Source organism: Corvus hawaiiensis, chromosome W, assembly GCF_020740725.1.
Source record: "Corvus hawaiiensis isolate bCorHaw1 chromosome W, bCorHaw1.pri.cur, whole genome shotgun sequence".
NCBI classification, from domain to species: domain Eukaryota; kingdom Metazoa; phylum Chordata; class Aves; order Passeriformes; family Corvidae; genus Corvus; species Corvus hawaiiensis.
This window is the reverse complement of record NC_063254.1, coordinates 3,002,883-3,026,992: the sequence shown is the minus strand read 5'-3', so window position 1 is coordinate 3,026,992 and position 24,110 is coordinate 3,002,883. Positions and strand designations below refer to the sequence as shown.

Here is a 24,110-nt window from a genome sequence, read left to right as displayed (position 1 = left end):
TATCTCAGGTTTTGGATTCCTTCCTCAATGGTCTTCCAAGCCATTCTATGATGGTGTTCCTGTATTCTCTCTCTGTGAACAAACCTCTCTTACAGTCATTAAAAGCCACTCCCACAGAGGAAGGGGCCCTGGCTCCCTCCTGAACACCTGATCAATACGTGCATCCTGGGTCAAGGACCCCAAATTTCTTGCTTTGCCACTATCCAGTTGCACGCCTGGACCCATAGGGTCCCAAACCCGAAGTAACCAGGTCGAATAAGCCTCGCTCCCCTGTCACACAATGTCTTTTTGCAGATTATGGAGACTGTCATACGACAGGGACTCGGTGATGATTTCAGGCTCCAGCTCCCCTGTTGGTTGCAAGGGCCCTGGTACCTCATCATCAACTGGGCGTACTGATTTGGTCTTCCTCCACTGCACGGGGGTGACTGCTGCTGGCTGTGGCTGCCCTTGTGGTTCAGCTGGAATCTGGACGGTTGTAACGTCTGTGGGTTCGACTGCTGCACCATCAGACTCTCCCACTTTGAGACAGGGAGAGGGTTTCCCACCAGTGGTGGAAGTGTATTCCCTCAGCATCTGGTGCACCTCCTGCAATACCCCCATCCAATCCAGGTGGTTCATTCCTGAGGTGGGCTATTGGGCAGTGTTAGGCTGTTGGGCAGCGTCAGGCCCTGGGGCAGAATCCCTAGTCTCTAGGGTAGATGTCAGTGGTTACCAAAGGCAATCTCACCTTATCTCTAAATGCTAAATAGAACAGGCCTATCAGCAGCACCAACCATTGTACGATATGGTTAGCATCTAGAGAATATTTGACCCCTTTGAAAGCTGGTAGGGTAGGCCCAAAGAAATGGGTGAAGGGTTGGGAAAAAACTTCCCCTGGTGTTACTTCCTCACAATGGGTACCATTATTAATGAAACCCCAAAACATACATTTAGTGTGTGATAGCCCTTTATCCATGTGCCCGCCTTCCAGAGGAAGTTAAACATCCATGATTTCCTCACCTTATTGACCCATTGTGCAAACTGGATAACAGCCACAGTAGCCTTAATCATAGGACCCATGTTTAGATAAGGAGCTGCAAATAGGAAAAATATAGCCATGACCATGTGCCAACCAAACCAGGGTAGGCTAGACCACATGGTGCCACTTAACAAGGTTTCAATACTCAGCATACAAAAATAGGTTACTCAGGAACTGTTATTTTTCCACACTTTCCTCTTAATGCCCTCAGGCCCCACTGCTGGGCGCCAAAATCTGTCCTGGTTTGAAAGACAGGTGTCTGCCAAGGAAGGTGGGAACCTCCCTTGGAATGGAAAATGTGACCCCCTTCCCTCCAAATTATTATAACTTTGAAATTACGTGGCTTTCAGGTAAAAATATGGGAAAAGGAATAACAGGTCTTTATAAGAATATATATATGTATATATGACAAGACAAACAACCAATAACAACAGCAGCAACAACAAACAAAAACAGAAACCCAGTAACAGCCTTCTCTCAGCTGTCAAGCAATTTCCCCTTTGGTGTAGTCATGGTCACAGCCAGCAGGGGTGCTGTCGGCTCCTGGCCAGGAAGGGCAGGTGCAATGATTCCCCTGCAGCTGCAGGGGGCACTGTGGCACGAGCTCAGCCACCTCTCTGCACATGGGTAACAGCGGGCAACCTGGCGGAAGAGAGAAAAGGGGCTTCCTTTACAAACTCACAGGGGCAGCTGGTCTCAATGCCCCTCTGGATGGTGAAATAGACTGTAGCAGGAACCTCGGAGCAGAAAGCTGGAAGGGCAGAGGCGAGCAGACCCTGGGGTGGCAAACAAAATATAGGAGAAATTCCGCAGCTGTAGCAGGAACCATGGGGTGGCTGGGCAGACACGGGGTGTCAGGTTAAAGTGTAGCAAAAAACCCAAAGCAGCAGCAAAGAAACAGCAGGGCTGGGCAGTGGCAGCCAGGCTCCTGCAAGCAGCTGCTGCACGCAGCCGGGAGACGCACCATCCAGGAAGGGGTCAGGGGTTGGGGTTCCCTTCCCAGTGACGTCGGGTTTTGGAAAGGTCCCAGTTCAACAGCTGCTCTTTTGAGTGGAAGCTCACCCACAGTAAGTAGAATCCGTGCAGGACAAGAACTCCGCAGTGGCAGCGAATCCTCTGGGCAGCAACAGTTTGGCACCAAAACCGCACCTCTCCACTCCGATCCTGAGAGGGAGAGACAGAGGAGCCGAGCCCAGTCCCTCACACCCCAGCCAAAATCTCACGGTATTTCTGCCCTTCCCAAGAGAAAACCCCCCAGCTAAGAGAGTACCCACCTGCACCCTTCCCCCTCCTTGGCCACTTCTTTTGTCTCTTAAGTACCAGTCGTTATCATCTCTTCGGAAATATGGGACAAAATTCCCTGAGAGAAAGAAAAAAAAAAAGGAAAAATCCTAACCTCCAACATTTACTTATTGTCCTTTTACTGTTCACATCTGCAAGGCATTGCCTTCTCTAAGGCCCAGTCTTAATCAAGTGTAGTGGTTTGGCCCAAAATACTCTTTACTGTTTATCTTCTGTGAGATAAGAATTAGGAGAAAAGCAAAGCAGGCACCAAACTTGAAAGAATATAAAGAAGTTTATTAACAGACCTAAAAGAGAAAAAAAATTATACCATACCTTCAGAACTCTCCTCCTCCCCCCACCTTCCTCCCTTCTCCCACTGACAATGTAAAAAGACAACCCTTGAGATGTTCAGTCTGTTTACCACTTCCATAATAACCTTGTTCAGTCCATTTAGAAAGAGAAGTCTCTTCTTGCTTGTGCTATGAAAACATTATCAGAACGAGACAGCCACCCACTTCCAAATATTGTTCAGTCCATTTAGGAAGAGGAGTCTCTCTGCTCACATGGGAGTCCCTTCCCCCGACTTGCAGCTTTTCCCGCAACTGCTTTAGAGGGTCCACTCTTGAAGTTTTTTGGGGTACAATTTTAAGGTTGAGTCGTTCAGAAACAAAAACAGAGGCCCTTCTCCTTCCCTGGGAGCAAAGGGTCTTCCTCATCTTCATCTTTAGGACTATCTCTGGGAGCATCTCTAGGAACTGAGGTTTTCTCCTTTCCCATTTGGAGCCAAAGTCTTCATCGCTTCCATCTCTCCCTGTCCAAACTTCTCATGAAATTACAGCTGCGTCAGCATCTGCCTATCTCAGCGCAGGTGCTTTTGCTTATGAGTTGAACACTCCACCCCCCATATCTTCATGAAATTACAACGGGTACTCTGATATATCATAGCTTCACAACAGACTTTCAGCTTTAAGCATGTCCTCTTTCTCTTCCCTCAGGTTTTCAGCTCTTCACAGCAATAAAAGGGTTAATCTCACCTCGGCCGACGGGGGGGGGGGGGGGGGGGGGGGGGGGGTTGGTTCCGAGCCGCTCTGGCTGCCCACAGCCCTGCTGGGGGAGGGTAATCCTGGAGCCGTGGCCCGGCCCAGCCCGGCCCGAGCAGGGGCCGGGCCCACTGGTCCCCGCACGAGGCCCGCAGCCACCTGTCCCAGCGCCAGAAATGAGAGAGAGCTTGGGGGGGGAGTTTGTCTATTCTTAAGTGTGTATCACAGAGGCGGACACAACTTTAAGTGGCTTAAAGAATTATCTATATTCAAACTGGCCAGCTGATAGGTTCTATCAGGTCCCAGAGGAAACTGTAAGCACCCCTTAGCAAGGACATCCCTTCCGGGACTATGCTTGCTAACCTATGACATGAAGTTTAGCCAGACCACCCTAATATAACCTCGATGACCTCTTTATAGCTCGTCCTGGGTTTTCAACACACACATACACAAAGAACACCCAATGGGCTCTGCCCATTTGCATCCTTTTCCATGCAGGAGTTCCAATTCTTTGCTGCTTGTATTACAAAGTGATAAAAAAAAAACGGAGACAAGATCCTTTTTCTCACAAGAACCTCTTATTGCTCAGAAAGAAGGCTTTTTCCATTAAAACTTCCCCACTTCAAAGTTACTGGATCCAGAAGATGAGAGAACTTGCTAGCTCCAAAACGTCTTGTTCCTAAATTCTCTAAACCACCAAGCTCCTTCTACTTCTACATGGAAGAATCTACCTTTTAAGCTTTCTGATGCCAGATCTTGGCCAGCTGCCAGGGGCCCAAGCAGCTGCTCTCTCACCACCCTTCCTCAACAGGACAGGAGAACAAAACAGGATGAAGTAGTTCCTCCAGGACATAGCCACCTGCCAGATCTAAGGGCAGCAGGGAAGTACCTGCACCTGACAGCATTTTGCCCTTTCTTAAATATATTTACACAGGGGTGCCACCAGCTTTGCTGAGTTGCTCAGCTTTGGCTCTTGGGGAGTCCGGTGCCTAGCTGGTGGAAATTAGCTGTGTCCTTCGCAGGGCAGACCCTGGCCTCCTCTCACAGAGGTCACCCCTGCAGGCCACACCTGGAGTGCTGTGTCCAGTTCTGGTCCCCAGAATTAAAAAAAAAGAGATGGACAGACTGGAGAGGGTCCCAAGGAGGGCCACGAAGATGATCAAAGGGCTAGAGAACCTGCTATACGAGGAAAGCCTGAATGAGTTGGGTGTTTTCTCCCTTGGAAAAGGCTCAGGAGGAACATCATCACAGTATTTTGGCTCTCAAAAGGAAACTACAAAGATGACAGAAGCTCACTTTTCACAAGGAGCCACATGGAGAAGATTTAACGGGAGGGTCGTTCTTTATTCCTTTTTATCCTTACCCTTTGCTCCCTCCCCCTTCCAGACAACATGGATAATTTTTGAGTTGATCTTGGTTTTAGATTGATTTTAGCTTTCTTTTTCTCTCTGTGCTTTCACTATTTAGTAGTAGTAGATAAAACCTTGCCAAAAAACTTTGTTGTGCTTTCACCTTTATAGGAAACCTGCTTTTGCCAATACCTTTGACGGCAATTCTTTAAGCAACCTAAAACACCCATTTGCACTAATTGATGTAGTCAGCAGAATGGCAAGCGATAGCAGTGACTAATTACACAAGCATGGAATAAGCCCAAGTCCTAAATTCTCAGACAAATGGGCTTGGCACGATCGTAAAGCCGTGGAGGAACAGCTAAAAGCAGCTAGGGGCTGCATGAAGGCTAGCAAAGAGACAGGAATTAGTTGCAAAATGTTAGGCACCTGCATAGGCTCAGGGGGAACCTCCTCACAGTATTCCAGTAATTCAAGGGAGGGTACAGAGGACAGAGGCTCTCTCTTCACAAGGAGTCACGGGGAAAAGACAAGGGACTACAGGCACAAGTTGCACCACTCCCCACTGCTGGAGGTTTTCAAGATGCAATTGGACAGGCACCCTTTCCCACAAAGGGCTGGACCAGATGATCTTTTGAAGTCCCTTCACACCTGGGCTGCTCTAAGATCCTACAATTCTCCAGCAGATCACAGTTTCATAACCCTTGGCTCTCTCTGCTTTGGAGCTAAGTATCCACAACCTTGCCTGCAAGGCAAGACATAAAATTCCGCCAGGCACCTCAGACTTCTAAAACCTACAGCAATCACCCAGCTTCTCAGAACTTCCCCTGGCCCTCCAAAGTTGGAATGCCTTCTAGATACCTTAGGGAGTTTATAGAGACAGAACCATAGATGTTACCTACCTAAATCATTCAGTAAGAAAACATTGCACCAGTGCAATTTCCATCTACTTCAGGTAAATAATTTTCATCTCCTCCTTGGGATGATTAAAAGGTACAGTCCTCGGGCTACTTACACACTCACGTCACCAAATTTCACCCGATGGATTGGGGCTATCAAAGAGATGAAGACACCTTTCCATGGATGCCTCACATGCCTGAGTAACATAAGGTTCAAGGGCAACGAAGGACTACCTGGGTTTCCCACGCCCATTTCCCTTTTCTAATAGTTGTTAAAGCAAGATGAAGTTTTCTGTCTCACTGTGTTCCGGTTTGGCCAAATTTAGAAATATATCCTCTGAGAGAAGGCACAACCACCCCTCCCCCACCAGGTTCGGGAAAAGATAGGTTTTCCTCGAAGGAAAGTGAAGGAGATAAAGCCATTTATTTAGTAAACACACGGGGAAGGAAAATAATGCTAAATAATAAAATCTCTCGCTGTGGAGAAAAAACCTGGGAAAGTGTTAGAGTCCTCCCTTTGGTCTCCTCAGAGCTGGGGCTTGGGCCAGGGCCAGGCCCTCTGTGCCCGGTGGAAAGTCCTCCCGATGTGCTCTGATGTTGAAGCAATCAAACAGTCCAGTAGAAAAGGGAGAAAATCCAAAATTCCAGGGAAGGAAAAATTAAACTCTCAGTCTCTCTCCGGAGGACAAAGCAGCTGAACCACTGGCTAAAAAACTGTCCTGGGCGCAGCAAGCCGGGTGCTTCCTCCCTCCCCTGCCTAAGCTGGAAACAAATTGCTATCTGTGTGTGACCTTGAACAAGCTGCAAACTACTTTGAAAACGTTTTGCTCAGTTTTTTCCTTCCCCCTCTCAGGCTCAGTTTAGAAGCATAGAAAGGCACAAAAATTAATTTCTGGGCATAGGCAGCGATATGGGATACACATCATAAGGTCACCCCAAGACATTCCACCCTTTATCCCATATTGTTGGCTCAATGCCCAAACTAAGATATTCTAATTCTACACCCACATTAATATGTATATATATATATATACACAGCTATATATGAACAGTGACAGTGACAATCAGCAAGCAGGGGTATACAAGCATTTCACACTACAGGTGGTTCTCATACAACAATCAGATCTCCCTGTGGTACACAACGTGTTGTTCCATCTTTCTGCATTACCCACCATGTGCAACCAGGTCCCTGAGCAAAGACAACACCACGGATGGGTTTGTCTGTACTTGAGGCAAAATTCATCCAAACAGTCTTTCCTAACAGACCTCTGACATGCACTACTGGGACCTTATCTCCATCTACTGTATGCAGGGATTCAGAGTGGGCTGGACCAGCTCTATTGGTAGAACCTCAGGTGTTAACTAACGAGGTGGCCTTTGCAAGATGCTGTTCGAAATTTTTGAAAGTTCCCCAACCTAGTGCCTTCAAGGTGGTTTTCAACAATCCATTGCACCGTTCCACTTTGCCTGCAGCTGGTGCATGGTAAGGGATGTGGTACACCCACTCAATGCCATGTTCTCTAGCCCAGATATTAATAAGGCTATTCTTAAAATGAGTCCCATTGTCAGATTCAATTCTCTCAGGGGTGCCATGCCTCCAAAGGACTTGCTTTTCAAGGCCCAGGATGGTGTTACGGGCAGTAGCATGAGGCACAGGGTAGGTCTCCAGCCATCCTGTGGTGGCTTCTACCATTGTGAGCACATAGCGCTTGCCTTGGCGGGTTTGAGGCAGTGTGATGTAATCAATCTGCCAGGCCTCCCCATACCTGTATTTGGACCACTGCCCACCATACCACAGGGGCTTCACCCGCTTGGCCTGCTTGATCGCAGTGCATGTCTCACAATCATGGATCACCTGGGAGATACTGTCCATGGTTAGATCCACCCCTCGATCTCGTGCCCACCTATAGGTGGCATCTCTGCCTTGATGACCTGAGGCATCATGGACCCATCGAGCTAGGAAGAACTCTCCCTTGTATTTCCAGTCCAAGTCTACCTGTGACACTTCTATCTTTGCAGCCTGATCTACCTGCTTGTTGCTTTGGTGTTCTTCATTAGCCCTACTCTTGGGGACATGGGCATCTACATGGCGGACTTTCACAACCAGCTTTCTTACTCGGGCAGCGATGTCTTTCCACTCTTCAGCAGCCCAGATTGGTTTTCCTCTGCGCTGCCAGTTTGCCTTATTCCACCTTTCCAGCCATCCCCACAGAGCATTGGCTACCATCCATGAATCAGTGCAGAGGTAGAGCTTTGGCCACTTCTCTCTTTCAGCAATGTCCAGGGCTAGTTGAACAGCTTTGAGTTCAGCAAGTTGGCTTGATCCACCTTCTCCTTCAGTAGCTTCTGCAACCCGTCGTGTGGGACTCCATATGGCTGCTTTCCACTTCCGTTTCATCCCTATGATGCGACAAGAACCGTCGGTGAAAAGAGCGTAGTGTGTCTTCTGATGGCAGTTGGTTGTACGGTGGAGCTTCTTCAGCGCGTGTCACTTGTTCTTCTTCATCAGCGAGACCAAAGTTTTCACCTTTAGGCCAGTTTGTGATTATTTCCAGAATCCCAGGGCGATTCAGTTTTCCGATATGGGCGCGCTGTGTGATGAGAGCAATCCATTTGCTCCATGTGGCATTGGTGGCATGGTGGGTGGAGGGAACCTCTGCTTTGAATATCCACCCCAGCACTGGTAGTCGGGGTGCCAGAAGCAACTGTGCCTCTGTGCCAATTACCTCTGAGGCGGCTTGGATTCCTTCATAGGCTGCCAAGATTTCTTTCTCTGTTGGGGTGTAGTTGGCTTCAGACCCTCTGTAGCTTTGGCTCCAAAATCCCAGTGGCCGACCTCGAGTCTCACCAGACACCTTCTGCCAAAGACTCCAGGACAGGCCATGGCTCCCAGCTGCAGAGTAGAGCACCTTCTTCACTTTGGGTCCTGTCCTGACTGGGCCAAGGGCTGCTGCATGAGCGATTTCCTGCTTGATCTGGGCAAAAGCTTGTTGCTGTTCAGGGCCCCAGTGGAAATCGTTCTTCCTGCGGATAACAAGGTAGAGAGGGCTCACGATCTGGCTGTACTCAGGAATATGCATCCTCCAAAAGCCAATGGCACCTATGAAAGCTTGTGTTTCCTTCTTGTTGGTTGGTGGAGACATTGCTGTGATCTTATTGATGACCTCAGTGGGAAACTGACGCCGTCCATCTTGCCATTTCACTCCCAGGAACTGGATCTCTTGGGCAGGTCCCTTGACTTTGCTCTTCTTGATGGCGAAACCAGCTTCCAGGAGAACCCGGATAACTTTCTCTCCTTTCTACAACACTTCTGCTGTGGTGTTCCCCCACACAATGATGTCATCAATGTACTGCAAATGTTCTGGAGCCTCACCCTTTTCTAGTGCAGTCTGGATCAGTCCATGGCAGATGGTGGGACTGTGTTTCCACCCCTGGGGCAGTCGGTTCCAGGTGTACTGCACACCCCTCCACGTGAAGGCAAACTGAGGCCTGCACTCTGCTGCCAGAGGAATGGAGAAAAATGCATTAGCAATGTCAATAGTGGCATACCACTTCGCTGCTTTGGACTCCAGCTCGTACTGGAGCTCCAACATGTCCGGCACAGCAGTGCTCAATGGTGGAGTCACTTCATTCAAGGCACGATAGTCCACTGTCAATCTCCATTCCCCGTCAGACTTGCGCACAAGCCAGATGGGGCTATTGAAGGCTGAGTTGGTCTTGCTGATCACCCCTTGGCTCTCCAGCTCACGGATCATCTTGTGGATGGGAATCACAGCATCTCGAGTTGTCCGATACTGTCGGCGATGCACTGTCGAGGAAGCAATTGGTACTCTTTGTTCTTCCACCTTCAGAAGGCCGACTGCAGACGGGTTCTCTAATAGCCCAGGGAAAGTGTCCAATTGCTTAATGCCTCTGTCTCCACAGCAGCTATTCCAAAAGCCCACTTGAGTCCCTTTGGGTCTCTGAAATACCCATTCCGGAGGATGTCTATGCTCAAAATGCACGGGGCCTCTGGGCCAGTCACAATGAGATGTTTTTTCCACTCCTTCCCAGTCAGGCTCACCTCAGCTTCCACCAAGGTCAAATTTTGTGATCCACCTGTTACACCAGCAATAGAAACAGATTCTACCCCCCCGTGCTGCAATGGAATTATTGTACACTGCGCACCAGTGTCAACCAAGGCATCATATTTTTGTGGTTCTGATGTACCAGGCCAACGAATCCACATAGTCCAAAAAACACGGTTTCCCCGACCTCTACCTGGCTAGAGGCAGGGCCCCTCTATGCCTGGTTATCCTTCTTTCCCTGGGCCTGCATCTTAGAGGTTCCTTCATGGGAATCGGACATGCCATCGTCTTTTCCATCATTTCCGGCAATTTGGCTACAGGCAACTGGAGCTACTTCCTTTTTGGTAGAACTTCCTTTCTGAACCTTGCGTTCCTTCAATTCATGCACTCGTGCTGCCAGAGCAGAGGTGGGTTGTCCACCCCACCTCTTCGTGTCTTCCCTACTGCCACACAGAAATTTCCACAGCTCACTTCGTGGGATGTTCCTTCTCTCTGGAGAATGTCCGCGGAGAAGGCACTCTTTAATGTCCTGGAGACTCTTCTTCATTTCATCTTCCATTTTATGCATATGTGTTTCCACAGCTGAGATTCTTGCATGTGTTGGGCCATGCACAGAGTCTGCATATGCTCGGAGCTTCACTGCCATATCCTTCACAGTCTCATTTGCACCGTAGTCCGGTTTCATTATTGCTAAAGCAGAAGCGTATTCTGGTGGCCCAAGCTGTATGAGTTTTCGCCACATATATGGAATAACTCTGGCCCAGTCTGGACTCCTCAATCCTGGGTCATTTGCGAAGACAACTTCTACCACCCCTAGTTCTCTCAGGTGTTGGATCCCTTGTTCTATGGTCTTCCATGGAGTTTGCTGCATGTAGAGATCATCTCCGCAGATATATCTTTCAATCACGCCTGTCAAGACCCATCACCAGACACTGGCAGAGTCAGCCTCCCTTTTCATCTCTTGGTCGATCACTGGATCACGTGCCAGGGATCCCAAATGCCTCACTTCAGCCCCGTCCAGCATCACATCATCACCTGCAGCATCCCAAATACGGACCATCCAACTTATGGATTCATCAGACCGTCGGGTGTAATCCTTTCTTAGGCTGTGAAGGTCCTTTATGGACATGGACTCAGTAATGGTTTCTGTGCCTGAGTCCATTGGTGGTTTTGAGGTTCCTTCCCCTGCATTATCCTCATCTTTCACTGGACGATCAGTTTTGGTTGTGTGTTTTTTTCCTTGTGACAGGAGCCACTGTCAGTGGCTTAGACTCTCCATCTGGTTTGGGCTTGCTATCTGGTGTGGCTGCAGTCTGAGTGACTGCAGCGGTGTCTGCAGGCTTTGCTGATTTATCCTCCTGCCCCTCTACCATTACCTGCTGCAGTGTGCGATAGGCATATGCCAAAGCTCAACATATTTGCAAGGAGCTTGTTCTCATTAAAATTGTCATTATATTTCTCTTTCAGATATTTTGCCACCTCAGCTGGTTTCTGAACTTTTTCAGGGGGAAACACTCAAACCATTGGGTCAGAGAATTTCTTCAGAATCTGGCCTATATGCTCCCATTCCCCACACCACTCAGGATGTTCCACCTCTGGGTCAGGTGTCTCAGCAGTCACCCTGGAAATCTGAGCTCTTATTCTAGACAAGCTGCAAACCACATAGAGGAAGATTACCAGATTAAATACCAGGAGAGTGGTCTCTTTAACATCCAGGGGAAACTGAATACTCTCAAAAGATAACCTATCAAATTTAAAGGGAAGGGAAACCCCGTCTCCTCCTCCTCTAACAATCTGGGTGCAGTTACTAATAAATTCCCAAAACAGGCTACCAAAGCTAGGACTGGGGTTAGGACGGAGAAACCACTTATCATACACACCTCGAACAGCTGCCTGTACCTCTGTCAACTTCTTATAAATCATTATCACCGAGCACAGCAAAATAGAAATCTGAATTCGTGTCCCTGCTCGGCAAAAATTCCTTATCAAGGATAAGATCAGACCAAATTGTGGATAGGCAAATAAGCCTAGGGACCAGAAAGGCACTAGTATCTTAAACAAGCCTACGGACCAGAAATACATGAATATATTAAGCCAGAGAAACATTATGAACTCAACAAACATGATGACTATTTTACCCCAACACAGAATAAGTAAATTCAAACCAAAATGTAATTAGCACAGGTTTTTTCACTTTCCTTCGAGCCATACAGTTGGGCGCCACTAAATTTGTTCCGGTCTGGCCAAATTTAGAAATATATCCTCTGAGAGAAGGCACAACCACCCCTCTCCCCACCAGGTTCGGGAAAAGATAGGTTTTCCTCGAAGGAAAGTGAAGGAGATAAAGCCATTTATTTAATAAACACACGGGGAAGGAAAATAATGCTAAATAATAAAATCTCTCGCTGTGGAGAAAAAACCTGGGAAAGTGTTAGTCTTCCCTTTGGTCTCCTCAGAGCTGGGGCTTGGGCCAGGGCCAGGCCCTCTGTGCCCGGTGGAAAGTCCTCCCGATGTGCTCTGATGTTGAAGCAATCAAACAGTCCAGTAGAAAAGGGAGAAAATCCAAAATTCCAGGGAAGGAAAAATTAAACTCTCAGTCTCTCTCCGGAGGACAAAGCAGCTGAACCACTGGCTAAAAAACTGTCCTGGGCGCAGCAAGCCGGGTGCTTCCTCCCTCCCCTGCCTAAGCTGGAAACAAATTGCTATCTGTGTGTGACCTTGAACAAGCTGCAAACTACTTTGAAAACGTTTTGCTCAGTTTTTTCCTTCCCCCTCTCAGGCTCAGTTTAGAAGCATAGAAAGGCACAAAAATTAATTTCTGGGCATAGGCAGCGATATGGGATACACATCATAAGGTCACACCAAGACACACTGCAATGTAGTTTTTCTCTCGGTCTGGCGTGGGATAAAGGTAACTTTCCCTATAGCAGCCCTCAAACTGCTCTGCTTTGCAGTTGCACATAGAAGGATGCTGATAACAAACCAATGTTTCAACTACTACAGAGAACTGCTCCTACAGCATGGAGGCTGTCGCTCAAACCTCTTGCCAACCATCCAGTACGCTGTGAGTGGGCAAGAGGTTGGGAGGGGACAGAGCCAGGACAGCTGACCCAAAGTGACAAAAGAGAGATTCCACTGTGCTATGGAAGAACCACAGCTGCCAGTCAGACCAATTGTTTTCTCCTACCATATCCCTCCTCACCAGAAAGGGGATATCAATGGGGCCATATCACAAAGCCATTGAAAAAGCACTCCAGCAGGAGGTGGATGCTCCCAATACATTGCACTATGCTGAAACCACCCTTAGACAGCATGCCTGTAGCCTAACATACAGTATATTCTAGAGTTTTAGCAGCAGCCTACATAAGCTTTCTATACGTAGGCGTACCACCGCCAAAGAGATAAGAATTTGCTTCCAACAAGACTTGGGAGACTGCTAAGCACTTCCAGCATCACGCTTCAAATGAAAAGGAAAATCACTATCTATCTATGGAATGCTGTTATCAGGCTGAAACATTCCACATACTTGCACTCTGGGAAGACACCGTTTGAACTTGTAGAACTACTTCCCCTCAGTAAGACGCGCAAGACGGAGATGATATCCCCATGACAAATCTTTATTGTGCAACTGCTGCTCAAAGCTTTTATTACCTTCCACAGACACACGGCACAAAAAATTACACACTGAAAGCTGCTAGATTGATGGGCAACAGACGAAATCCATTCAGTGGCGATTTGTACACGTGCAGCAACTCTTGTGGTGCCAAAATCTTAGCCAGGCGTCCAGCCCAACTGACGGCCACCCAGAACGGGTAGATGTATGCGATAGACAGACTGCCCACCCTCGGGCCCTTCATCCACAACCATCCGGAATCCATTGGTCAGGCCCAGGTGAGCAACACACATCTCGCCAACAATCATTACATGCCCAAGAAGCTGGAGAAGGAAGTACAAACCCATAAATAAGTAAAATTAAAAAAAAGTAACACACAAAGGGGAGAGGGCAGGAAGGGAAGGAATGAGAGCAGAGAACCACCCAGAGAAAGCAGCTAGGAAATTCCTAGCAATTCAACCATTGCGCTTCAAATTAATGTGTGTCCGCCTGCTCACAACTGGCGCTTTCCAAGCAAAGCTACAAAGACCAATTATGCACAGTATAGTGGCAAAAGAGAGCTAGGCAATTTTTTTTAAGATAGATGGCAACAATCAAAAAAACAGCCACTGAAGCTGAATTTGTCTCTGGGTTAAAGCCCCCATTGTGTATTCAGGCAACATAAGCAATCCTGGTGGAAAATAAACTTTAGGCTGCCTTTTGCATGGGTTTACAAAGTCTTTGAACTTAACTTTCATAGCTAAAAGCAAAGCATCCAGCACCTCTCAACCAGCTTTGCCCTTCCCTGCCCCTGACCTGCCAATAACCCCAAGCCCTCTTCCCTGCATTAGAAATACAACTACTCTTACTCTAAACCATGACAATAGGCACCTGACTGCACTCCAAAACAACACTGCATTTTGCACCAGAAGTACATACCCAGGGATGAGCACTGCTTTTTATCACTGCTTTTAGTCAGAAAGCTCAACTCCATTACAAGCTAGAGGCAAAAGATTATAGCGCCACAAAACCCAAAGTAGCCTACTGTGCCCTATCAAGAAGGGAAGGGGGATGGGAAAGTGTCTCGTAAACGAGGAACAAATTACAAGTACAGTTTAGCATACAGAAAGCTCACATAGTACTTACAGATTCACCAGAACCTTCAGCTTCAGACAACCCAATAATTGGCTCCTTAGGCATGACTAGGAAAAGTGTCCCAGATTGCAGTGAAAGACCACGGAACGCACGGCACTGGAGGAAGAGCAAACAGTTAAAACATAACCGGCTTCAGAGAAAGGTAATAGCTTATGCAAATCAACCTGCCCCACTGAACTCCTACAGAAGCAGATTACCAGATACCCAAAACACAAGCCCGAACATTGATTTTTCTTGCATGATAGTAATGCTTTCTACACCCAAAATACAACATATTTCCAGAGCCCCCTCCAGAATTGGTATTCGTCATGCAAGACGATGGGAGCAAGGAGATGGGCCACCACTTGCAATTAACAACCTTCAGTATGTTTTAGTTCGGGCTGATTGTTTCCTAAGCAGTTTTTCAATTGGATGTGGTCCACGCAGAGGCAAGAGACAAATGGCTTGACTGAATCAGCAAAGAGGTTAGTGAAGTGGAAGAGCAGTGGCCAATCATTTCCCACAAGACAGGGAGCTCAAGCACTGAACAAACATATAATCACAGGAAGCCTGCAAGTGCATAGGACCAGTCTGTCTTCTACATTGCACGCAAACACTACCTTCCAAAGCAGAAGGCATCCTTAACTGTTAACCTTCAGCATTTTAATAACTAAATCATACGGGATATTACCTTAAAGTTAACATCGCATAGGCAACGGCTGCATTGTTTTCCCCCCGATCTAAGCAGCTCACTCTCGTTCCCAGCACCAGCACCTGTAACCCTCGCAAGCATGCTGTTATCACGATCCCAGTTCCCCACAGAAAGAAGATCAGGGAAGCTTTTGCAGCCTACAGGATGACCCCTTTCTAACTTTTTTTTTTTTTTTTTTTAAAGAAAAACTAGAGAAAGCCGTAATTCCTTGCCCTAATAATCCAGTTTGGGGGTTCAGAACCACAGCCTAGCACAGCGAAGCTGCGAAACCTCTTCGATGCTATTACGAAACACATTGAGACCAAGTTACCGTCGGAGGCCCTTCTCTACGCGCGCACACGACACGGTGGGGGTGGCATCCGAGGCGAGTCCGGACAATACCAGCAACCCAGTACGCGCCGCGGCAGCCGGAGGGGTGGGGGTGCGGCACCGAACAAGCTTAGGGGATGATGCAGTAGAGAGCGCCACAACCCAAAGAGGCCCCGTCCGTCCCTCCACCCACCCGCAGCAGCAGCGCCGCCACCCGCCCTACCGCGCGCCCGGGCACCGCGCACCGGGTGTCCTCGGCTCAGACGCCCGCGAGCGCGGGAGGAAGGGGGGAGGGAAGGGAAGAGGAACCGCGCACAGAGCAAAGCCGCGGCTACCTCCTCGTCCTCGTCGCTGACGATACCAGGGAAACACCTCGCCGATGATCTTTCCGAAGACAGTAGTGGCGCCAGCAGAGCGAGAGACCAGCACCCCAATACTCTCGTCAGCCAAGGACAACGCCCGTGTCCGCCCCGACACTTCCTCCACTAAGCCAGGCCCTCCGCGACGTCCATTGGGCCGACGGATCGTCGCCCGCGTCTCGATTTGCTGTCTCGCCTGTCGTTTTCGCGTTCCCCGCCCCCTTGGCGGGTCCGCGCTCGTCGACCTGGTGCCCGCGGGGCGCGGAGGGATCTGCCCCGTGTAGTGCTGCGACCTTGAGGGCGGGATACGAGGTCGCAGAAGAGGCTGTAGTAGCTACGAGTACTATTTCTTGTTATTTGTTACCGCATCAAGTCCACCCCAAAGGTGCCTGTGCCTTTTTGGTGCTGCTCCCTCCAGTCAAATGACTACTTTGGCCAGGGCAGGGCAGGCCTGGCCTTAACTTCTCAGGACATTTTGAAAAACCAACTGAAGTTGCTCTACATTGTTCCCTGAAAGCCCCACTTCCATTGTAGACATTTCTAAGCTGCACGTCTCCTGGAAGGAAATTAAATACAAAGCGTGCCTTCGGCGCTGCTGGCCTGAGGGCTCAAGATAGTAGGATTTGCATTAAGCTGGATTGGAGGCTTTTAGAAAAAGAGCCAGTGCCCTCAAAGCTGCCCAAGGGTGGTCCGTGGTGCCCTGCACCCTCGGGGACAGTGAGCACTTTGGTCCACACAACTGTCTTGTAACATATATAAACCCTGCTTTCCTCTATATTGGGCTAAGGATATCCTTGGTCGCCTTTGCGGCAAGGGCACATTGTCCTATTTTGCAAAGCTGCTTTCCAGCTGATGGGCCTCCAGCATGCACTGGTGCATGGGGTTGTTCCTCCCCAGGTGCAGGATTTGTGTATCCACAGGTTCCTCGGGTGGTCTCAAAACGGATCATTTCCTATGATGGGAGAGACTTTGTTCCCCAAGTACCTGCCTTGAGGTTCAGTGTCTCAAGAGGTTTGGTAACCGTGCCAGTGAAAACAGAGGAAAACAAATCACCGAGTACCACAGCCTTCTCCATGTTGCTGGCCACTAGACATCCTGTCTTATTTATCAGCGAGGGGGAGGGGGGCATGAGTGTGGTGTACATTTTCTTAAGTCTTCCTTTTCTGACCACCGCACCTGTGGAAGCCCATCTTATGATTCTCCATATCCCTTGCCAAATTCAGCTCCAGCTTTGCCTTAGCTTTTCTGATCCCATCCCTACAGATCGGGGCAGCATCTTTAGATTCTCGCAGAATGCGTGTCCCTGCTTCCATTGCCTATGCATTTCCACTTTGCGCTTCACCTCGACCAGAAAAATGGCCTTTACTCAGCCACTCTCATCTCCTGCCTCGCTTGCCTGATTTCTTACATCGACCTCTCCTCTTGATCCAGCAGCCTATAGTAGATAGCAACCACGAAATTTGCTTTGTTAACTTGGGTGGGATGATGACCATGGAGCCAGGCAAGGGATAAGGCGTACTTTCTATGGCCTACACCATGTTTCCTCCATGTTATCTTTACGGATGGAGATCCGCATAGATGACGTCTAGAAAGGACGAGTTAGCCGAAGGAGGAATTCATTGGCTGCTAGGATAGTCCTCTTTTGGCCCTGACAAACGGCACAGAATGAAACAAAGTCATATGACCGGAACTTTCAAGGACACTGCGGCCAAAAAATGCTACCACATATATGACTATATTACTCAGGTCTCTGTTTATATCATGCTATATGTAAGGAGGAGAAGACTGGGCTGTATATAAGGGGGGTAGAAATTTTACCTAGTTAGGAGGACCTCCCAAAGGACCTCAGAGAGTTGCTGGGCTGCTCTCTTCTCCCTCCTCCCAAGCGGAGACACCCTCTTGGGAAGCTTCTGCATACGATTGTTATTATTAGCAGTACCCGGGTTAGCACAATATTGTTAGAGCTCTATCTCAGCTAGTGCATTTCTCAATGGCAGTTCCAAAACTGTATTTCTGTAGCTTCAAAAAAATGCACTATCTGTGAATCTGTGCTCACAAAGGTTCTTAGAGAACGCAACAAGACGTATTGGTTGTAATCAGAAATTAAGCCAAACTGCACCCAGTCGCTCCGATCTCTGAGGACCAGCTGGAATGCAAGGGGCTTTATATTCTGCCAAATTTCTTACTCTTAACAGAACAGATTGGCCTCTAATTTTCATCCATAAGCTCTCAACGTGTTCATCGCTGTCTTTCAAAGACAGCTTTGTGCAGTCAATCCCTCTTATTTTCAGTTTACATAGAGGGCAATCTCTGCCTCTCCTTCCTTCTGACCAGTTTATAGCCATTGATTGCGGAGCTCTATTCAACTGAGTCTTCCCACCGCATTTCTGCTATAGTGATTTCATTGTTAGCTTTCTGGCTGCACAGCGGCTTCCAGCTCCTCCTCTTTGTTACGCATACTGCGTGCATTGGTACAGAGGCACTTCTGTTGGGCTGTCAACTGCATCACTTTTTTGGAGGATCAAGCCCCAATTCCTTTGCAGCATTTCTCAGGTATTCTCCTCTCAGTTCCAGATGCCTCAGAAGCTCCTGGCTCTTCTCTGTTGCTCAAAACTCCATCCCCTTTCCTTGCTGAGTCTCATTTAAAGCCCTCCTTGTAAGTCTGGCCAGTTTGCTGGTGAAGACCCTCTTGCCCTGCTTGGTTGCATGAATCCCAACAGCTCCAAACAGACCTGGCTTCTTAAAGGTAGATCCATGATCATAGAAGCCAAAACTTTGCGTATGGCACCAGCTACGCAGCCCAGCACTCAGCCGTTCAGTTCGTCTCTTCCTTCCTGGACCCCTTCCTCAGACCAGACACCAATAGAGGAGACTACCACCCGTGCTCCCGATCCTTTTAAAATCGGAATGCCAGACTTATTACTCTCCTGGGAGGGTTCTAAGTTGCCTCATCAGATGCTACACAGAAGAGTAGGAGCAGATGATAATCTGTACTGTTCAGCAGACTCGGCCACCTCTCAGTGACACCACAAATGCGAGCTCCTCGTAGGCAGCAGACTTCTCTAGAGAAATTGTCTGGGCGGGAAATGGGTGCCTCAGTGCTTCTCAGGAGGGAATCTGCAATTAATAATACCTTTACATGCTTTTCTGGTGGCACTGGTTCTAATGTGGGCAGGTGGTTAAGTCAGCTTTGCATTGTTGGCTTGTCCTGGGTCCTGTCCGTTACTCATATGCTCTTGTCTCTGACCTTGGAGCATCCTGTCTGTTATGTAGGGGAACTTCAGGAGATGGGGGAGGGTTCTTCCTTCTACCCTGAGCACAGACAAGCATCCGGTCTCCTTCATCTTGGGAGTTACTTGTGTCAGTCAGCCGGAGGTTGGATTTTGGCTTACCTTCCTTTTGTGCAGCCTGAAGGCAGGCCGTCGCTGAGCCTGGGACAGCATACAATACCACGCATCCATCTCCTGTCTGTGTTCCCAGATATTGTGCTGCCTGTCGAGCTCCTCTTTTAAAAGTTACTTGTCCAAGGAGATCTTCCTCTTGGGCACTGTCTTGGTTTGAAAGACAGGTGTCTGCTAAGGAAGGCAGAAGCCTCCCTTGGAATGGCAGATGCAACCACCCTTCCCTCCGAGTTATTATAATTTTGAAATCAAGGGGGCTTTTAGGCAAAGATGTGGGAAATAGGAATAACAGTTCTTTACTATTATATATCTAGATGTGTATAACCAGTCAAACAAACAACAATAACTATGGCAGTAACAGCAAACAATCACAAACCCAGTCCCAGCCTTCTCGGCTGTCAGGCCCTTTCCCCTCAGGTGCAGTTCTGCTTGCAGCTGGCAGGGGCGCTGGCGGCTCCCAGTGAGCAGGGCAGGTGCGATGGTTCCCCCGCGGCTGCAGGGGGCGCTCCGGAGCGAGCTCGGGGAGCACGCGGCACTGGTGCCCTGGGATCCCAGGAAGGGATGGGACAAAGAAGCTTCACAAACCCCTGGGCAGCCAATCTCGGTGTCCGGCCGGACCCTCGGGAACAGCAGGCTGGAACAGCAGGCTGGAACGGCAGGGACGAGCACAAATCCCGGGTGGCAGACGTGATGTATCCAAATGGGGAACCCCCTGGAGGTCTGGGCAGACAGGGCAAGCAGGGCTACAACGTAGAGAAGGCTCGAAGCAACGGCGGGGCAGGGTGGCCACGGCCTGGCTCCAAGCAGGGCAGGGAAGGCGGCTTTGGGATCCCAGGGCTTTCCAGCACAAGGAAAAGCAGCCGAAGAAAGCAGACTCCTCTCTGTCCGAATGCTGGAGACCGAACTGCCCACACACCCAGGTGAAACAAAAAAAGAAGCCAGGTCTTTTGTTTTTCTTAAGCACCCAGCCATTTGTTCCCCTAGCAACATGTATGAGGGGGGGGGGGGGGAAATTCCTTTAACAGAAAAAAACCCAAAAAAACCAGGAGAGCTCCTAAAACCCCAACAGGCACGCTTGCAGCTATGACATCCACCGCTGCCTTTGGTTTCTAAGGGGGATTTCCAGATACTGGAGCTCTCACCCAGTCTCATGATCATTGACCCTGTTGGTCATTCCCGCACAGGGCTGCTGGTAATTCTCTCTCTCTCCCTCGTCACACCCTCCCTCTTGGTTTAAAGCCTTCCTAATGTGGTCAGCTAACCTACTAGCAAAAATACCTTTGCCCTGCTTAGTGACATGGAGCCTTGTCTACCCCAAGGAGATGCAGATGTACAAACAGGGTCCCATGCTCATAGAACCCAAAACCCTGTTGCAAGCACCAGCTCCACAGCCAATTATTGATCTGAATTATCAGTGCCTCCCTCCTCCCGCCATTTCCCCCCAGCGTCAGGACTGAGGACAATAACCCCTGGGCCAACATGCCCTTGACTACTGCACTCAGTGCTCTGAGGGCATTGCTAGGGGAAACCTGGTGTAATGGATTTGCTCCTCCGGTTTGAACTATCTGAACTTTGGTCCTGACAGATGATCAACAAGTAGGATTACCTAAAGGTAATCCGACTGCATGATGCTATTGGCGAGAAACCAGCACCAAAGCCAACAAACCGGTTTGGCTGGAGGCTGCGCTAATAAGTGGCCAAAACTGCATGAACACAGCAGAAAATCTGACTACAAGTCAACCAGCTGACAATATCAATATGTGCAGCCATCAGGGCCTGTTAAGCTCTCCCTCCATAGCAGCTGGCTGTGTAGCAGTGATTTCCCCTCAAGTAGGGACGCCTCTCAAGGTTACCCCTAGAGGCTGAGATCCCTTACCTAACACCAGACATCGATGGGGTGGGGTGCTAAGTGACATTCTTTTCACATAGTAAGCTTACGCAATAATCTTTGTATCCCATACTGACATTAAGTGTAGTAAATAGCTGACTATTTACCGCAAACTCACATGTACTTATTAAAAATTTTACGTACATAAATTTACTGACTTGAACTCAATAAACTAACTGCTAGATCAGATCACTCCGAGTGTTCTCTAACTCTTCTCCTGACCCACCTGGACGGCATCAAAAGAATTTGTGGTGGGTTAACCTTGGCTGGATGACAGGCACCCACAGAGCCGCTCTATCACTCCCTCTTCTCGCTGGACAGGAGAGAGAAAAGAGAAAATAAGATGGAAAAAAACTTGGAAGTGGAGAAAAGGCCGTTTACTAAAGCAAAAGCTTGCGCACAAACAAGTAAAGAGGAAAAAGAAAATAATTCTATCCTCTAGTTCCTATAAGCAAGCACTGTCCAGCCACTTTCTGAGAAGCAGGACTACAGCACGCATAGGGGTTGCTCCGAAAAGCAACCGTTGTAAATAACGAATGCGTCCCCTTCCCCCTCCTTAACTCAGCTTTCGTATCTGAGCTGAAGTCACATGGTACAGAACATCCCTCTGGCCAGTTTGGGTCAGCTGGCCTGGTTGTGTCCCCTCCCAGGATCTTGCCCACCCCCAGCCGGCTATTGCTGGGACAGAATGTTGGAGAGACAGTGCTGATGCTGTGCCAACACTGCTCAGCAGTAGCCAAAACACTGAGGTTTTATCAACACCTTTCTAGATACAAATGCAAAGCGTGGCACTGACGGCTGCTATGGGGAAAATGAACTCCATCCAATACAATCTCCACTCCTTACTTCATACTATTTGCATCATAATCAGATCCCACTGAATTATATATATATTTTTATCTTCTAATTATTCCATTGTATTTATTTGTCATTACTGAAATCCCTTCTTACCAATGCTTACAACTTAAACTCCATGCTTAAACCATCCTTATACACAACACATAGATCCATGCATTGTCATTAACTACTGTCCCCCATCCATTCACAGATAGTTATTATTTTCCCATTTCGTGGGCTTCCTCCACCCCTCCAGATGTTTAAAAACAGGCCGCGATTTGGGGTCCATTCCATCAAGATGGGTGCTCAGGACAGAAGCAACACACTCGATCATTAGGCACCGACACCAGCCCTGCCTGGGCTGTTGTCGCACTCTCCTTGCTCTTTGCAAAATTCACTCATTATCGGTTCATGTCAGTCCTGCTACTTTACTTCCTGCAACAGACAATTTACACACAGATTATTTTTCACCCAAGGTTAAATTTCCTTGAAGAACACACCTGGTATCCCCATCCTTCCACGTTACCCACCAAGTATACCCTGGTCCTTGGGCAAAGGCAATCCCATTAATAGGTTTGCCTTTTCCCATGGGAGGAGAAATCCACACCGACTTCCCCAGCCACTTCCCTGTGTGTAGTATGGAGACTTTATCTCCTCCCACAGTATGTAGTGGTTTTGCTTGGGCAGGACCAGGGTGGTTAGGAGATCCTCTAGTGTTAACCCAACAAGCGGCTTCTGCTAAATTTGTGTCCCAATGCTTCCATGCCGCATTGCCTAACCCTCTTGACATAGTCTTCAGCAGTCCACCATACCTCTCGATCTTTCCAGAGGCTTGTGGGTAATAGGGGATGTGATATATCTCCTCAGTGCATGTTTCTTTGCCTAAGAGTTTATGAGGTTATTTCAAAAACGAGCCTCATTGATTCCATTCTTTCTGAGGTACCATGTCGCCACAAAATGTGTCTCTCAAGGCCTAAGATAGTGTTTTGAGGAGTGGCACGGTTTACAGAGTATGTTTCCAGCCAACCAGTAGTTGCCTCTACCATGATGAGTATGAAGCTCTTGCCTTGGTGTGTTCATGGCAGTGGTCCAATACAGTCAATTTGCCAGGCCTCACCATATTTAAAACCCAGTTTGGCCATCTATTCCAAGGAGATTTTACTCGCGTGGCTCCCTTGATTGCAGCACATTTCACATTCATGAGTGACCAGTGTGATAGCCTCCATGGTCAGGTCCCCCCCTCGATCACAAGCTCACCTGTAGGTTGCATCTTTTCCTAGATGTCCTGATGTTTCCTATGCCCACCAGGCTGTAAACAGTTCACACTTCTGCTCCCAGTCTAAGTCTACCGGAGCTATTTCAATTTTGGCAGCCTTATAAAGCTGTTCATTGTTTTGATGTTCCTCAGTTACATGGCTTTTGGGCATGTAAGCATCTACGCGATGTTCCTTCAGAGCCATGTTTTCTATCTGTGCAGTGTTGTCCTGCCACAATGCAGCAGCCCAGATGGGTTTACTCCACTGTTGCCAACTGGTCTTCTTCCATTGCTGTAGCAAACTTCATAGGGCATTAGCCACAATCCAGGAGTCAGTATAGCGACAGAGTACAGGTCACTTTTCGCCTTCAGCAGTCTTTGAGGGCTAGTTGGATGGCTTTCACTTCTGCAAATTGGTTTGACTTGCTTTCTCCTTCAGTGGCGTCAATGACTCGTGTGGGACTCCACACAGCAGCATTCCACCTCTCATGGTTTCCTACCACAAGGCAGGATCCATCAGCAAAGAGAGCATGGCCTCTTTGGTCTTCTGATAACTCATTATATGGTGGTGCTTCTCGAGCACGAGTCACCCTCCAAAGCAATGCTCCAAAATCTCTGCCTTCTTTCATGGATTCTTGAGCCATTGGTTTTCCCCAGTTGAGCTCATTGTGTGATCAGTGCTACCCACCCACTTACTCCATGTAGCACTGATTACATGATGTGTCGAACAGATGCTTCCTTTGAACATCTAGTGTAGCACAGAAAGTCGCAGTGCCAAGAGGAGAGATACTTTTTTCCCAACAACTTCTGAGGATGCTCAAACCCCCTCATATGCTGCTAATATTTCTTTTTCAGTTGGAGTGTAATGAGCCTTCTGATCCTCAATAACCCTGTCTCCAAAACCCTAATGGTCCACATCAGGTTTCTCTCGATGTTCTTTGCCAGAAGCTCCAAGTGAGACCA

At 48.4% G+C, this 24,110-nt stretch overlaps 1 protein-coding gene and 1 long non-coding RNA gene across 3 annotated transcripts in view; both read right to left on the bottom strand.

Moving 5' to 3' along the window:
- LOC125319336 (adenosine 5'-monophosphoramidase HINT2-like) overlaps positions 1–24,110 on the bottom strand; it is a 79,752-nt gene that overhangs the window by 36,600 nt on the left and 19,042 nt on the right. The window contains exons 3-4 of one of the 2 annotated variants that reach the window (XM_048290445.1): positions 14,399–14,503; positions 13,257–13,596 (exon numbers count right to left, since the gene is read on the bottom strand). In XM_048290445.1, the coding sequence (XP_048146402.1) occupies positions 13,432–13,596; positions 14,399–14,503 (270 nt within the window). In that variant the 3' untranslated portion in view covers positions 13,257–13,431. Of the gene's footprint in view, positions 1–13,256; positions 13,597–14,398; positions 14,504–24,110 lie in introns of those variants that run through there. The other variant, XM_048290444.1, reaches the window with a different exon arrangement.
- Positions 1,442–2,508, bottom strand: LOC125319339. Its single transcript, XR_007200668.1, has 3 exons — positions 2,296–2,508; positions 2,084–2,185; positions 1,442–1,663 (listed from the first exon to the last, which is right to left on the bottom strand). It is a non-coding gene; the product is annotated as an uncharacterized LOC125319339 (long non-coding RNA).